Source organism: Oculina patagonica, chromosome 7 (genome assembly GCF_052425735.1).
Source record: "Oculina patagonica isolate OP01 chromosome 7, crgOcupat, whole genome shotgun sequence".
Lineage (NCBI taxonomy): Eukaryota > Metazoa > Cnidaria > Anthozoa > Scleractinia > Oculinidae > Oculina > Oculina patagonica.
The window spans coordinates 7,736,785-7,754,297 of NC_135764.1; the positions used below are offsets into that span (position 1 = coordinate 7,736,785).

Sequence of the window (17,513 nt, forward strand, 5' to 3'; positions counted from 1 at the left end):
CTTGTAAACTTCCAAAAATAACTTCCAGTTCTTCTCTCTCGAGGATCGTTTGGAAGGAAAAATCGAGCGGATATAGCTGCATGTTAAACAAAATTAACTGTTTTAGACAATATGGCAGGTTGGATAAATCTTCCATTGAAGCGGTCCGATGGTGTTGACTTTAAAAAGCCGCTGGAGAAGTTTATCAAGAACACATTTTCCCCTGAAGCCGTCACTGAGAATGAGGACGCCATTTCTGAATTGGCAAAGTTGAGAAATACTGCTGTTATGCAGACCTTAGACAAACACGAATCTGCTTTGGAGCCGATGTTAAGGTAACGATAATTTACGTATTTTATAGTGAGTTTCTGTCGTGCAATAAACCGCAAAATATCGAGCGATTTGAAGCTTGAAGTTTATTTGCTTGAGCTGACGGTAACAGGCTGTGAATGAAGTAAGCTCACATAAAAAATACAAATATTCTGTGGTTTAATATCTTGGATACGACCCAAATACAGGGCAATTTTGTCCGTGTATTAATTATTTTTCACTTTTATTTTTAAAGTTTTAATTGACAATGTGAAAGGTACTCCTTGTACAATCGAAATCGCAATTTTAATTGTCGATTTTTTTAAAAAAATTCTCGCTAAGATGAAGTTAACTTTTATATAGATTCATTGATTCCTTAACCGTTTTGGCATTTTTTTGAAGAAAAAGGCATCGAAGGGTACAGTTTGTATGTAAGGTTATATAATTTTCTTCATGTCATGTACAAAGGCATGTACATATTTTCGTATTTGTACCAAAGTTGCACAGATTAAGTTGTGATGAGTTTCTTCACACGATTGTGTCACTAATCAACGTCATGCAAATGCTATGATGTCACGGCTGTTTATTACCCAATTAAGTAATGTTAGAAAAAATTGTGTCACAAGAATAAAAGAGCATCATTGAGATGTTATGTTGATGCACCACAAAATTCTGTGAACTAATGTTAAAAGAAATGCAAAGCTAATCAGTGACGAAAATTTGTAATTTTAAATAATATATATCAAGCCAGGATCTTATTTAAAGGAGAAGTTCACTCCAGAATGGCCACTTATTTTCTTTACGCCAATAAAAAGTTTATACAAAGATATGTTATTCACCAAAATTTCAGCTTCCAACGTGCGCTATAACCCTACGAAATCTTTCTTTGAAGTAGCCCAAAACTTGACAACTGAACGCCGCCATTTTGGAGCCTGGTAATGTATGCGTGACGTCAAAGAGCTCAGCCTGAAGTTTGGCGGGAAAATTTTAATAGTCGAAACTCCTTGTTTCTTTGTAGTGGCGTTTGTTTGTCAAAATACAAATGAGATACAAAAATCTTTTCGCCGTCTTTCAATATCTAAAAGAAAAATTACTCAATAAGAATGGGTAGGGACGAAAAATTACTGCCAAAGCGAACACAAATATTTGTGTGTTCCGAAAGCTATACGGGAGACTGCTTTGAAGAAGATCACAGATACAGTCTCCTACGTGAAAACACCCACACACAAAAAAGAAAGAGCCAGACGCAATACCAACCAATGATGCGTTTATGTTATTTCACGTTTTAGTTGATTTCAGGGAGGACTTTTAATCAACCAGAGAAACTCTTCTTCATCAAATATAAGATCGCAACTCCCAAAGTGAACTTTATGTCATTTTTGTAGTTGACTGACTGAGCTAGAAATGTTTGAATTATTTCATTTTAGATCAAGCAAAATTTTAACTCAACTTATTACTTGTTTGTATCTTTTTCTCTGTCTTTTTCTCCTTCTATATTTATTTACATGTACAACCCAGTCATTGCATCCAAAATTTTTAACAACTTAGCCCGTTTTGTTATTTCTATTCTGAGAAGTGTTGTTGCCAATTTAAGTCAATTTTTGTTCATGCTGTAATTATTTGCCGTCGTCGTATTTACTCGATTAAACGCGGGTCACCGATCAGGGTCCGAAATTGCGCCTTCCTGGTCGCCAATGCGACTAAATATTGAGAGCTGGCGACCAGAATTTCACAACTGATCGCCCACTGGCGACTAAGTTGCTTTGTAAGAGTATTCAGAGAAATTGATTAAAAATAAAATTTGGAGCCGTTTTTTAACAATTTATTGACTCACTTTTTATCTTAGTGATGTCCTTGAGATAACACTGAAGTAAATTTCTCGCTACATAATGTATAAACTCCCCAACAGCTCAGCCAACAGCTGCGATCAACACGATTCGAACATTGCAAGCCGCCATGTTGTTTTCCTCAGCGGTTTTCCCCATGACACTATTGCGGGCGCGCCCAGACATGTGCTTTCTTTCGCATGCAATGGTCCATGCAATGAATATTCATTCTGGCGATGTCATGTCCGCGGACACGCTGAAATATTTCCGTCATTTACTTGAAACTGGTAAGGCTACAGATGCAAAAAACTTTGTGGAAGATTTAGTTATTTCCAATTACATGCCAGGCTACTAAGCTACGACGTTCCACGAACGCAACACGTTCTTGTTGTCACTGTGTTGAATGAAAAACTACCTGTCGAAATATGTCAGAAAGTTGGTGGAAATGATGTTTTTTATATTATTAAAGAGCGGAATGTTTGGATAAGACTGTAAAGTATTTTCCGTTTAAATGTTAGAGAGTTAACATTCGATAAAGAAGACTTTTTAAGACTCTACTTATAGGCGGGTACAGCATTTCTTTGAGTGATTGTCATCGTTGTTTTGTGGTATAAGTAAGCTGTTTTTGAGCATATGAATGGCCAAAAATACACAAGAAGAACAAGTGTTTCGTCTTTTAAGTGTAAAAGGAAAGTCAATCGAAAAACATTGGCGACCAGAAGTTGCCATCTGGCGACTAAAACTTTCGGTCCGGTCGCCAGGTGGCGCCGATGTAAAAAATTTAATTTCGGACCCTGCCGATTAAACTCCGGCTTCGTATTAATTAACGCCGGGTCAAAAATGCTAACTTTTAAATAAACACCGGGGACGTTTGATCGAGGTCCCGGCGTTTATTTGCGGTCGAGCAAACAAGTAAATATATTCTCTAAAATAGCACTGCTACGACAAACTGGTACGGTTTGCTTCTTTGGTAATTTTTTTATAATGTTCAAGGAAAGTCTGGCGTAAAATAACTAGGATGGATGCTGTAAACAAAATGAAACAGCAATGTTCGCGTTCGTGTTGTCATGACCTGCATGACGCACTGTTGTTTATAACAGTGAACGTTTATAACTGCGGAGGACGTTGGCGACATTGCTGTTTATGGACTCATTGGTTGTTTATGTTCTGCAGTTCGGTTTGTAACAAATGTTGATTGCAACATGCACGTGCCGTATGCAATACTGTTACTTTCGTAAAAATCATCCTCGGAGACCCAAGAGCAGTTTGTCGGCCGGGACGACGAGAAAAATCGTGGTTCTTGGGACTGAAAAAATTACGGAAAATTGCACTTAGTTAATAAACACCGGACCCCGCCAAGTTTGAAATAAACGCCGGAGGTGTTTGATTTGAGAAAACACGGTAAGCAAAATGACTAACCTCCATTCTTTCCTTATTCTTTTGCCACCTTTCACTTGCATGTCGTTTGAAGGAAGTTACAGAAGGAGATTTCTTAAAAATTGTTTATATTGCGTCTGGCTTTTTCTATCTTTTGTGGGTATTTCCACGCAGGAGACTGCATCTCTGATCTACTTTGAAGCAGCCTTCCACATAGTTTTCGGAACACACAAATATTTGTGTCTGCTTTTGAGCAATTGTTCTTTTAAATATCGGAAGACGGTGAAAATAAACACCTCTTTTTGTATTTCTTGGAGCTCTGTGTGAGCAAAATGGTGCTGCACAAACAGGCATTTTGACAAACAAAAGCCACTACAAAGAAATAAGGAGTTTCGAGTATTTAAATTTCCCCGCCAAACTTCAGGCTGAGCTCTTTGACGTCACGCATACATTACCAGCTCCAAGATGGCGGCGTTCAGTTGTCAAGTTTTGGGCTACTTCCACTGGAGTGAACTTCTCCTTTAATGTAATGTAATGTTTAATAAAACTTACTCTAGTTGAAGTTCTTTCATTTGGGACCTTCGAATTCAGATTGGAGTACAAGTACGACTCTTTAAACCTGGTGCTTATATTTTGATTACCGTCGCTTGCATCTAAGCTTGAAGTTTCAACATGTGCTGCCAAACATGATCTTATTGGATATTAAGTGTGGTATGATTGGTCATCAAATGTTTGAAGTTTGGCAGACCATAATGGCAACTTTCCCGACGGAAGTTCAACACATTCCAGTTTTGGGGGGGGAACTCCCTATAATGGCCTATACGGGGACACTCTGCCTGAAAGGGGTACCTTTTTCAGACTTCAGGTATTATATATAAAAGGGTAGATTTTTTAGACACAACTTATAGCTGTATCGTCTTAATGTAGTAAGCGCTACATAAAACTGTCAAGAAACCGACCTGTTTGAAGTATATGTCGTGTCGTGTAGGTATATGAAACGGGTACGTTTTTTCTATAAAAGGTATAATTACAAAAAAAGGGTGCTTTTTCTGTCAAAATGGTATGTAAAAGGGTGAGGGGTTGGACCTCGGGGTGGAGCCTCTCGGCATAAAACATTTTTGAGTGCCCCCCCCCCCCCTTCCGGGTACTCCTACTCGATCTCATACTGATCTGAAGGTCCATGTTGATTCACAAGGAAACAATGTTTAATGATTACAGGGTTATAGCATTTCACAGCTATGTATAGGTTAAAAAATCAGAATTCCACTGTATTTTGATTTATTTATGATTAAACAAATATTTAGCTTTGTTTGCTAATTTTGTGGCAGGTACTATGATCAGTTGGAGGCAATGGAGGGTAAACTACCAGTATCAGAATCACAGGTAAGGTTACTAACTCTCAAATTATGATTGGCTAAAAAGTAGATCAAAGTTTAATTTTGTTTGGTCTTGAATTTGATAACTGCTGGCCAATAATTGATTGTTTAAAGATAAGGATATGATTTTCAATTGAGAAAAAAAATTCTGAGCATACATAAAATTTTGTGCATACTGCGTAGATTAGTTTTGTTGATAAATTGATTTTTTAGTTCAATATTCAGTGTACAAACTTAGTAGTCTTGTTTATATTGACTACATGAAAGCATGAAGCACTTGATTGCAATTGTGTTTAAATTTGTTTCATAATACCATTCTGTGCATTCTGTTACAGATCAGAATCTCATTTACTTGGTACGATGCATTTGACAAAGGGTCCTTGTTTGGTTATCGGAAGAGCTGTAAGTGGCTTTTTGTCAAACTTTACCAAGAGTCTACAACTTCTTTAGTCAAACTTATCAATAGTCCAGCTTATAATCTGAGATATTTTTAAAAAAACTAGCCATGGTATATTGCAATTTCTGAGTTTTGATGGGTTAACAGGCCATGGTATATGAGTTCATATACCATGGCCCACAAAAATATGGTAGGTGTTTGCATCAGCGAGAACAGCCGGTGACTCAAATTTTGCAATTCGTTGGGTGTTTGGGTGTTCTTCCACTTGCACTTTTTGGATATGAGATACATGTAGTAAAGATGGTAGATAGCCTTGTTGACTGTCTACCATCACATATCCAATGCACGCTCATGGAATAATTGTTAAATGTTTATCTTACTAGAGGCTAGTAACATTATTATATTTGTTTGGACAATTCATAATTTGAAGTTAATAAGTCTCTTTTCTTTCCATTTTCCTTAGCCATGTCAAGTCTCCAGTATGAGCGACTGTGTTTGTTGTTTAATATTGGAGTTTTACAAGGACAGATTGCTGCAACTCAGAATTTGCAGTCAGACGAGGGATTAAAAACTGCAGCAAAAATGTTTCAGGTAAACATTATTAAAGATTAGTTACCTTTATGCCAGGGCTTGAACCCAGACTGCTCAGTGCGGTATCCAGGACACCACACCTCCCATGCAAAGGAGAAGTTGGACATTTTTTTAGTACGCCCTCCCCCAGTTTTTTTGTGATGTCTACATTAGGAAAAGGCTGACATGGAGGATTTTACATTTGATGTATGTGATGCCTTTTTCAGTTTCTCAATCCTCAAGACTTGATTCTCAAAACTTGAAACTTGATCCTCGCATCTCAAAATTCGAGGCACTCGAACTTTGGGACGGGAGGATTGAGTTTCAGGGATCAAGTCGAGACTGTCATTTTACTTTTGAGGGGTACTGTATGTGAAGACAGGCTTATGATGCTTAATTCAGATTCTATTTCTCAACAGTCTGCTAGTGGTGCTTTCCAACAACTGAAGGATACAGTGTTTCCCCAGCTGCACCTGGTACCAACACCTGACCTGTCTGTGGAGATGCTGACAGTGCTAGCAGCTATTATGTTAGCACAAGGACAAGAGAGCATCTGGACCAAAACAGAGCAAGGTACCGGGAAATTGAAAAATAGGGCTTGAGTAATGGGGCCTGTGGGGTGTACTCTGTATATTTTTGGGTGGGGGCGTACCACTGGGACTCTAAAACCCTTACCCTATACTAGACCATGTTAAGCTGATTTTGCAACCCTATACTAGACTTGACACTGGAAGTCCCTACCCTACAGTATCCCAGACTTGCTTTTTTTTTTTTTAAAGAAATTAATTACTTACTATTAGTGTTTTTAATAGAAAACCATCTGTCAACAACGTTGCCATGATGATTTTATTTACGTTTAGGAAAGCCTCTTTCTCTTCCAAGTTTCTATTCCTAGTTTAGACTTAATTCCTCATACTACTGATCAGTTTCCAGGCAAATGATACCCTGTACTAGACCAAAACTTGCTGATTTCTATACCCTATCCCTATTTAAACTGCTTGAAAACCATACCGTTCACAGCGGCACATACTTACATAGCCCATATGTGGGAGTGCCCCCTTCCCCCCCCCTCCCTGGGAAAAAGGGTTCATAGGAATTTTGTGGGGTTCAAAGAGACTTTAGGAATACAGTTTGTTGTCAGTGAAATGTAAATTAATGGATTCTGAAACCAAGCTCACTTAACTTGTCATGCACCCTGCGAGCAGAGCCCTTTCTTTTCCACTGATATACTTGAGAAGAAAGGGCTCTGCAAGAATCGTGTCACATCTTTGTTGAGCATGCGTGAGGTTTACGCGATGCTTGCGCGTTAAGCTTGTGTGGGCTTGCGCGAGGACGAATTAATCTTGGCATGCCCGCGCGGAATAGCGTGACGGATCGCACACGACAGCGTGAACAAAGTGTTTGTTTTACAAGTTCTTTTCATCAAAGAGCGTCTGAATTCCTTCAGTAAAAACTCGTCAAGCACCGCTCGAGGTCGTATTAGTGACTTTATGGTAGAGATGTGCGATTTTAATCGTAAAATTTCTTCTCAGTTTGCGGAAAAAACGAGATCTTAAATGATCCACAAGCTGCACGCGCACACAAACGGTAGGTGATGGCGAAAGCAATTGTCAGCTCTAGTGCTTTCCAGAGCGTACTGTGGGCTCCGTCTTGACCATCAGTTTTTCCAAAAAATTAATGCCCGCACAGCAAAAACCAGTTTAATCCGGGCTGACCAGCCCAAACTTTAGGGCTGTGGCGATTCAAAGAAATGACACGAATCATGCAGAGCCTCTTTCTACTTCCCAAATCTCAACCGCAGGGAAGTTAAAAGAGGCTCTGCACGCAGGGTGCTTGTCATGTTGTGTGGAATTAACAGTTAACATTCCCCCCCAAATATCTGTCTTTTTTTAGATAAAATGAAGGATGCAGTGATTGCAAAGGTTGCTGCCCAGGCAGCAGATTATTACAAAAGTGCATACAGTTCTGCACAAGTACAATCATTAAAACAAGTATTGGAGAAGGTAACAATTGATACAAAACTGCTTGTATAGTGTAGCAATGTACTTTTTGCTGTCTGGTTACGTCAGTGTGTGGATGGTAGCGTGGGGAGTGGGTTGGGGTGGATGGGGTCAGTCAGACATTTTTGCATTCAAGTTGATCAACTTGCACTTTATGAACTTAAGTAGTTTGGCAGTCTTCACTCTTGGTCATCTGTGGATAATTTTTTTTGGGAAATAATTCAAGGCGCTTGGGATGCAGCAGTGGAAACAATTTCTAATAAAAATGTGTTATCTACACTAATTGTGTAGAGGTGTTAAGAAGTCTTTTTTACACACTTTTGTTGCCTTACCTACAGTTAGAAACACTCAAGAGGTTTTTTGATGTCTTGCTGCATATGGTGGAGAATGAGTAATTATTTAGAACTGCAACTGAATCTCTGCCAAAACGTTTGTTCCTTTTTATTTTGTTGTCAGGAGTGGATCACAATTCTGTTGGCCAAATCAGATTTCTTCAAAGCAATAGCCGAATATCATCAGGCTCGTGTCGCCAAGGATAAAGGAGCTTATGGCGAGGGTGTGACGAGGTTTAAGGTGAGATTTCTAGGCTTGATAACACAGTGTTTAGACACTGAAATATAGCAATGCTCTCAAGGAAGTTACCACTGTCATTTACTTTTGGTTTTCACAAGAATTTGCTCAACTGGCAATTTTGGAATATATTAAATGGCAATTCGCGAACGTGGGCATAAACTAACATTGTAATTGTATATTGCAAATTTTATAGTCTTTGATGCGTATCTTGTTTTGCTGTTCTGTTCTTTAAGATACATGTACTCACAGAGTCTCTCTGATGTATTTTCAGCAAGCAGAGCAGCTGATGGGCAATGCTGTAAAACAGAGCATGGGACTCATTGACTTCAAGGTAAAGCTGAATGCTTCCACATCTTTAACAACCTAAACAAAAGATGTGAGGTGGGATCTTTTGCTCCCCATTAATATTGTCGATTTTAATCTTAATGAGGTAATGTTGAAAAAAAGGCCTTCCCTTGGCGGCATTCAGTAGGTACCTTTCTAAACATATTGAATAAAATGGTAGTGCAACCTCCGCAACTTAACCTTAGATTTGTAGTGCTTTTAGCGATGAAAGTGAAGCTGTCAAAAGGGGCAAATAAAGTTCCTTAATCACCGCGTTTTCACCAACTATAGTTGACCTAAAAAATAAGGAAAATTGACAGTTATCGCCAACAACAACAACAGCAAATGATAAGTGGATTAGTCCCAAAATAGTGCTCTTCGTGTTTTTAAAGGTTCGGAACCTTTACGAGACTCCGGTAAATTAACTGTTATATATTCTTCTTACTTGTTCAGACGTGGCAGGGAAGGATCCAGCGAGAGGCAGCAGAGCTTAAAAAAGACAACGAATTTATTTATCATGACAGAATGCCAGATATAGATTCCCTGGCGCCTATAGGACGCGCGGCTCTTGCCAAGTCCTTACCGCTGTCCAAACCGGCCTCGTCCAATTTTGTAGACCTGTTTTCCAAGTTGGTGCCCATGGCGGTCCACAATGCTCTGCAAGCGTACGAATCCCGCAAAGGAGAAATAATCAATTTTGAAGTTGGCCGTCTTCGGGAAGGAACCCAGTTAATGAACAGGTTTGTTGGAAATTCACAAAATAGCGTAAAACATGCAGCGTTTATTTCAATCATCACACACTTCGGTTTCATCAACAGACTTGATAGTTAAGCTCCTTGTACAAGGTAAACAGTGCCACGTGAAGCTACTGCTCCGAATAGCTTTCATTTGAATGGTTACACACAAGGGTTTTATCCACAGACTTTAAAGTCAGAAGCACCTTGCACAGCATAATAAACAGTACCACATAAATGTACTGTTCAGTAGCTTTCATTTCAGTGGTCACACACCCCGGGGGGGGGGGGGGGTCACACACTAGGGTTTCACAGTGTACAACGTCCATTTGAAACCCCACACACAAGGGTTGCATCCACAAACTGTAAAGCTAGAACTATCTTGAAGAGCAAAATGAACAGAGCCACATAAAAGGGCTGCTCAGTAGCTTTCATGTGAATGTTATTGTAAGACGTAACACACCTGAGTTTTATCAACTGATCAAGTTAACACTACAGTACACTACGAGGTTGGACTCTTGGATTGAAAAACAGACAAAAATGGAGACACTCGACAAATTCGCATTTAAATTTTACCGTTGTGGTACCAACTGCACCTTGTGAATCTGGTGCCTTATTACATGAAATTTTCGCGACACGTTAATTTCGCGATTTTTAGGTGCGCATATTTCGCGACACTTAAATTTCGTGATTTTTCGAAAATTTTGTATTTTGAATCACTTTAATTTCGCGTTTTTGAGTAAGATACAATTTACATTCCCTTGGCAATATTATTTAACATGCTTCTAATTAAATAAAACGACTTCATCAAAGAAACAATAATGTCGAAATTTACAAAAATGCAAGGGCCGGACTAAATCTCGGCAGTAGCAACAACAGAGCAGTTTAATTCTCACAATGTCTACAAGAAGGTTTATACTTGTACGTGTATGAGTTATCGTTCTAGAGTCAATTGTGACGACAACATCATACGCATTGAAAATTCCTTCCTTCAGTGGTACTAAACTTGTTCTTCATTGACTGTTGACATAATGTGAGTCACTTAATTTTCGCGTCATGTTATGTTCGCGACACTTATTGTTCGCGTCATTTTAATTTCGCGATTTTTTTGGAATCGCGAAATTCGCGAAATTAACGTGTCGCGAAAATTTCATGTAATAAAATATTCTCATCTTGGCGCCTTTTGTCTTAAAACAGTGTTCTTGCGTCGCTGAACTTGCCAGCAGCCATTGAAGACTTGTCAGGACAGACAATTCCTAAGTCCGTGTTGGACAAATCTGCGGCGGTGAACGAGAAAGGAGGTTTGAATGCCATCGATGTATTAATGCAGGACTTACCAGAACTTCTTCAGAGAAATAGAGAAATCCTGGACGAGGTAAGAAAGGCGAGCTCGAAAAATTACTGTAGCAAACTTTTTTCTTATTAAACAATAGTGTTTATGTCGAGGAACTATCGGCTGATAATTGCCCCGCGGAAGGGGCATCTATCAGCCGATAGTTCTGAGACGAAAACACTCTACTGTATTTATTGTTCACTACTACTGAATTTTTTTTTTTTCGCGTGCCCATTTAGAAACGAGCATCTTGAATTATTTTTAACTTTTTAGAATAAAAGACCTTATTGAAAACCAAAATCACAAACGAATCAAAACCAGACAAGAAACCCACTAAATGCAGTGAATTTAGTGGGGTTTATCTGTCTGTAGGCCCGCTTGTTTACAAAAAATGGTCACGAACGGGTTCTATTCATCTATTCATCCAGGATGAGGGATGGTTTAGATTGCGAAAGATTCAGGCGGATTGTGAACGACGAACTAGAACACGCAAGATTCGCTCTCCGTGATGTGGCTCAAATAAATGGCTCCTGTCACGCATTTTTGCTAAAAACTGCTCGAAATGCAGGAAATTGAACTTTTCTTACCAAAATTTTCTCTCGTTTTTTTTTTAATTTGTCCATTTCGTAATCCATTTCCATCCTCGCAATCGTTAATTATCCTCACTTCCTAATGGGTTCCTGTCATTTGCAGAAAACTGTTCCACCATTATTGCTGTGCTTTCTCTTGTCTAATCGTGTTAAAAAAAGATAAAGAGACCCTTTTAATGAAGGAAATTTTGCTGTTCTCAGGCAACACGAATGATGGACGAGGAAGAGCGTCAAGACACACAGATGAGAGATCGCTTCCAAGCCAAATGGACACCAAAACCTTCAGCAGAGCTTACTGCTCAGCTCAGAGAAGAAGCTAACAAATATCGTGCCATTATGGAGAATGCCACGCGAGCTGATGCTGTTGTGCGAGAGAAATACAACAAACATCGACGCAACATGGATCTGTTAAGTAAAGGAGAGGTAAGGAAAATCGACCATGCCAGAAGCAGAAATAAGATTGTTCCGTCCGTTTAGTACCGCCGAGAAACCTTGCCTTTCTTGTGCGCTCAAATGTCCCTTGCTGAAAAAATGTCTCAATTTCGAGTTGAAAAATTATATTCTGATAGATGACAAAACGTAACAGTCAGAGAATCGTGTAGTGTCTCTAGAATGGTTTCTGCTGGTTAAAACTTTCTGAAGTTCTGAAGTGTCCGAATAACTGCGGCTCCACTATTACTTTTTTCCGGGAGTGTCTCTCTCCACCCAACGGTATCGAGTTTCCAAATTGTAAAGAGCTATTGGGCATTTTTGAAAATGGGGCCCCAGAGATTAATTTTTTGTACTGGTATTTAACAAATGCGAACCAGGCAAAAATGATGTTATGGAGTAACTTGCGAAAGAGTAGCACCCCTTCCGTGGGGGGGGGGGGGGGGGGGGGGGGGGGGGGGGGGGGAGGCAATGCTTCTATCTACTTCATTCTAAAGAAGGAAGAGGCAAACGCCGATTCTCAAAGCTGTGCTCTTAGAATAATTGCAGGGTGCCAGGAGCTCTATGTAAGAAATCTTGGGTGCCCAGCTCTTAAAAGATTCTATGATAGCAAAGTTATACAAGTCGCCCAAAGACAAAAGTAGGTCGCCTGTGGCACCCGGGCTCTGCTAGAGCACAGCTTTGATTCTGATGACCTGTCAAGCTTTTCCAATTCATAGGACTGAAACATATTTATCCTACACTGTACCTTTTACAGGCGGAGTTGACGGCAGCCATTCCTAAAGTTGGAGCTGCTTCATCGTCATCATCCTCCAGTCCCGCTGTTCAGGAACTGAGAAAACTGATGGAACAAGTTGACACCATCAAGGCTGAAAGAGACGCCATGGAACAGGACTTGAAAGTACAACAGGACGATATGGGTGAGTAGGGCAAGATACGGGGGTGATAATAGTTATCTACATGGATTGGAAAGATAAGGCTGAAGGGTTGAAAAATCATCAAATAATGAAATGCCACTCTTTTGGATAATCACAGTTGACGGGGAAAAAGAAATATCCTTATGCAGTATATTGGTACGTACATCGAAAAAAAATTACAATAAAATGGACAAAAACGAAGGACCGTGTACGTTTATCAGTAATTATAAAGAGAGGAAATTTTAAAAAAGGAAACAAACACAAGAAAAAACATTGCATCTGAAAATGATAAAACAATTGAGATTTGCGATCAAGATATTACAATAGGGGGTTAATTGGATACAAACTGGTAAGGAGTCCTCTGAGCTAAAATATATCAGGATGTCCGCCTACCATACTATTCATGTACCTGTATGTTGTGAAATGAATAGTTTGAGAGCTAAAACCACCAAGAAGTTCTTCTATCACGTGCTAATTCAGAATGTGTTCTGTCTTTTTGTAGCCGTAAAGTTTCTCAGCGCTCTTGCTGCCGATGGTACTATCCCGGATGTTGAGGGAATAATTAGTTCTAACCTGAGCGCAGGGTTTGACTCGCTGAAAGAAAGTGTTACTGAGAGCATTGCGAGGCAAGAGAAGATTCTCGCTGCAGTTCAGGTATGTAAAATTGCATCTTGTTGAGATACAGTTGAAACCCGGTAACTCGAACCTTTAATAACTTGCTCCTCCTGCTAAGAAGAACCTGTTAGGCTAAAATTTGGAAATTAGACCCCATTTTTATAAGAATCTATTATGCCTCAAATTTGGAAACAGGTTCTTAATGTCTAAAATTGCTTAAAAATGTTTACTTTTGGGAAATAGGTTTGGACAAAGTATTACTGTGCATGTATATATACCAGTTATGCAACGCTTTCGAGTGGTATACTATGGAATATCCCAGGAGTCACTTGTATTTTCTCGGTATACACACGAGCCTTTAGACGAGTGTGTGTACGAAGAAAATACAAGTAACAAGTGGGATATTCCATAGTATACCACGAGAAAGTGTTGTGTAACTATTTTATACCATGCCATAGAAAATACGCTGACTAAATTTCATCGAAAATAAGATCGCAGCGCACGATGGAAAGGTTGGGTTGAATACCGTCGAATCTACAACGGCTTTCCTGTATTCTGATTGGCTGTATTTTCTATGGCATGGTATAAATTGTCATATTCTAAATGATTAGTGCTTCATTTTTACATATGCACTTAAAATGGTTTGCAAATTTTATACAAGGAATAGGCCGAATACCACGAAAAGTATTATTGGCATTATTGGAAAATAAGAACCTATTAAGAATCTGAATAACCTAAATTTCTCATTACCATTTTTATAAGAACTAGGCTAACCTAAAAAAATAGCCTCTTACTCGAGGGTTTTTACTGTACAACTCAAAAGTTTCTCGCTTTTGTTTGTTTTTGTTGTAATGTTTTCCTCCGTTTTATAATTTCAGGCTGCAAATGATAAATTCGTCAAAGAAAAACAGTCCGGTCAGGCAGCAACTGAACGTGAAAGCATGCTGAAAGATCTGGCGACAGCTTATGACATTTACATGGAGCTCATTGGTAATCTACAGGAAGGAACTAAGGTACGACGCGACTGAGACTGTGTCACGCTACTGAGTTCATGTTTTTTCACGCTCGGATGAAACAAGTTGCAAATAATGATCCCTTGTTTTTTTCTGTTTTAGTTCTACAATGATTTCACTCCGATCCTGATTCGCTACCAGCAAAAAGCCAGCGATCTTATTTTCGCTCGCAAAACAGAGCGTGAGGAGCTGTCCAGGTAATGTTTTGGTCACTTGGTAATCTCAGGTTAAAATGTTCAGTTATACTCGTACTCACAATAAGGAAACCGGAATTAAATGCTAGTGTTGATCAATCAGCCACTAGGTCTTGGTCTGTCGAAAAACAAACTATAATTTAACCGTCATTCTCATTGCAGAGATCTTCAGAAGACGATAGCCAACCAGCCGGCAGAACCAACTCCTCAAGCACCACCACATCATCAACCACCAGGTCAGTAAGCAGTACTCTACTCTATAGGGGTTACAGGAAACAAGCGTAAGACGCAATGACCAAAACCCTTTTCAATGCAACCCCAATTTCTTGAACCCTAACATTCTCGAACCTTCCGATAACTCGAACCAAAAAGCTGTTTCCATTCGTTTTGCTTCACTCGGTCAAACACTGTATGTTAACCCCCCCCCCCCCCCCCCCCCCTTCGATTTCTCGTACTCCCAATTTCTGGAACCAGTTTTGTTTTTTTTAGAGGCTCGAGAAATGGATTCTCCTGTAGATTTCATTTTAATAGTCACGCGCTAGAGTTTCAGCCACAAACTTAAAGTTAGAACCACTTTGTACTTCATGATTAAGAGTAGAACAATCGAATGACTTCATTTCTTGATTGCAATGTTTTTCTGTTTCATTTCAGGTGCGCGAGCACCTCCTGGTCGACCTCCGCCTCCAGCTACCCAGCCACAGCAGCAACCAATACCTGCGCCCCGCCGTGCACCCGCTGCACCCGCGGCACCCCGCGGTGCTGCCCCTGGCGCACCTCCGACTGCTCCTCCGTCCGGGGCTCCTCAACCGTACCCCGCCCAACAGTACCAACCGATGCCTCCGCCTGGATACAACCCTTATCAATACGGGAGTTATGCACCTCCAGGAGGGTACTCTGGATATGCACCACCCCTACCCCTTGGTTATTACTACGGTGGTCCATATGGAATGCCTCAAGGCTACCCCCCTCAGGGGCAACAACCACCACCTGGGCAACAACCTCCACCAGGGGGGTATTATCCACCCCGTTAGATCATTTGAGAAATTTCCGACTTGTCTAGAACCTGAAGTTCCCCGTCTCCACCCTAGACGAGGGATTGACCCTTAGGGGTGCAGAAGGGACATTTTAGGTACTGGACTAGGCAATAAGACTACTAGCAGTATATAGATCTTATTTCAAATTGATTTCTGAACGTTAGACAAGGACGTGAAAAATGTATAAAACAAGCTCATAGCTCAGATATAGCCCAACCTTAAAGTTGACCAATAGTCGGCATTGCGCAGGCTATTAAACGCGTTTGTAAAACTCGCGATGGAATGCCGTAGACTTTGTAGGTGATATATCATTAATTTAAATTTGCTTTTAAACGATATAATGCATCTTTAAACTAGTTAAAAGAAATTGGAAAAATGTAAAATGGCAAATTTGTGTTCTAGTGGTAGTATTAGCATTATATGTGTTAGCTATGTCGCACAAAATTCCTGGTAGACATACACCAATCGATGCTTTTTTGTTCAAATATTGGTGGGCAGTGTTTGTCAAATAATGAAAATCGTTACCTGGCAATGTTACAAATAGCGTCAACTGTTGATCAGCTGTTTTATGTACATCTGATTTTTGTGAAACACTGACATCGTCTTGATTTACCTAAGACCCTGTTAAATGCCGTCCTTTTTATGTATAGAACCTGAACTTCGTTCACATAAGGACATGAACGTTTCTTTTATTAAATAAAGTATGTGATTTTTTTCCGATCATCGATTTTTCGCGATTCTAAAAAACGCGGAAAATTGGATGTTGCGAAAATTTCGTGAATTTTAATTTTTTTTGTTAATAATTTGTGTTAATTTTTTTGTTGATACATTTTCTATAATAATTTTTGGGATAATTTAAGTTCAAGCCAAGACTTTGACCTGAGATGATCAAGAACTTCATCCCTATGACCTGTCTTATTAAATGTATTGCAAAGCATTAAAGAGAAAATAAAACTTGATCACTGATAGAAATTTTCTTCACACGATAGCTTATAGCTATGGGACTTTTAAATGGTAAAAGTAGTTAGATGTTAGTAAAAACACAAGTTAATGTTCTGTCTGCCGATCAGCTGGCTTGGTTTATATATCTGTGATCGGCACAACATACCGACAATGTAGCTGTCTTGTTGGTATTTCTTCTGTCTTCTAATAGGTGTACTGGAATTGTTTGTATTGCTGTTTCCCAGAAACTAACATTCTTAATATCAAATAAAAAACCGTTTTATAACGAAGATTGTTTGTCTTTGACTCTTTTTATGCACCTATCAATGGTTTGCCCCAGAATGGGGGAAGGGGGGGGGGGGGCAACCCTAGGGGAATTTGAAATTTTTCGGAATCCAGAGTTGAATTCCCCACCCCTGGGCACCTAGTGAATGTCAAATTTCACATATCTCCTCTTAAATTTTAAACCTAGCAGACCATTTTAGATGTCAAAATCCCTACCCTGGGAGAACTTACGATGTCAAATTCCCGTGGGTTGCCCGCCCCCCCCCCCCCCCCCCATCCTGGGAAGACCATTGATAGGTGCATTACGTGTAAGACTAAAAACATATTTTCGCACTCCTCGGATACAAAATCTCAGTACATTTGCATCAGAGGCTTTGTCGAAAATTCCATACTGATGACGCGCAAAAAATGTTAGCATTCCTGTTGTGAGCGTAAACTCAGTGCATTCCATGTGCATTGCGGAGAAATCATCAGAATAAGAGATATTTCATCGAAGCACTGAGCTGTGAAGGTATAATTGATAATAACGATATGGCTGAATGATGCCCAGACTCCGATGAGCTTATTTACCTAAGACCCTGTTAAATGCCGTCCTTTTTATGTATAGAACCTGAACTTCGTTCACATAAGGACATGAACGTTTCTTTTATTAAATAAAGTATGTGATTTTTTTTCCGATCATCGATTTTTCGCGAT

At 39.6% G+C, this 17,513-nt stretch overlaps 1 protein-coding gene across 1 annotated transcript; it reads left to right on the top strand.

The window, feature by feature from the left end:
• The first annotated feature begins 22 nt into the window (after nt 1–22).
• On the top strand, nt 23–16,818 carry LOC144661594 (programmed cell death 6-interacting protein-like). The gene is made up of 17 exons (XM_078522399.1): nt 23–314; nt 4,820–4,874; nt 5,203–5,269; nt 5,728–5,855; nt 6,254–6,407; nt 7,728–7,837; nt 8,291–8,407; nt 8,679–8,738; nt 9,185–9,471; nt 10,663–10,840; nt 11,590–11,811; nt 12,575–12,737; nt 13,237–13,388; nt 14,228–14,362; nt 14,465–14,559; nt 14,719–14,792; nt 15,208–16,818. Exons 1-17 carry the CDS (start codon nt 112–114, stop codon nt 15,585–15,587), a joined length of 2,580 nt encoding a protein of 859 aa, XP_078378525.1. The 5' UTR covers nt 23–111; the 3' UTR covers nt 15,588–16,818.
• Nucleotides 16,819–17,513: the final 695 nt, after the last annotated feature.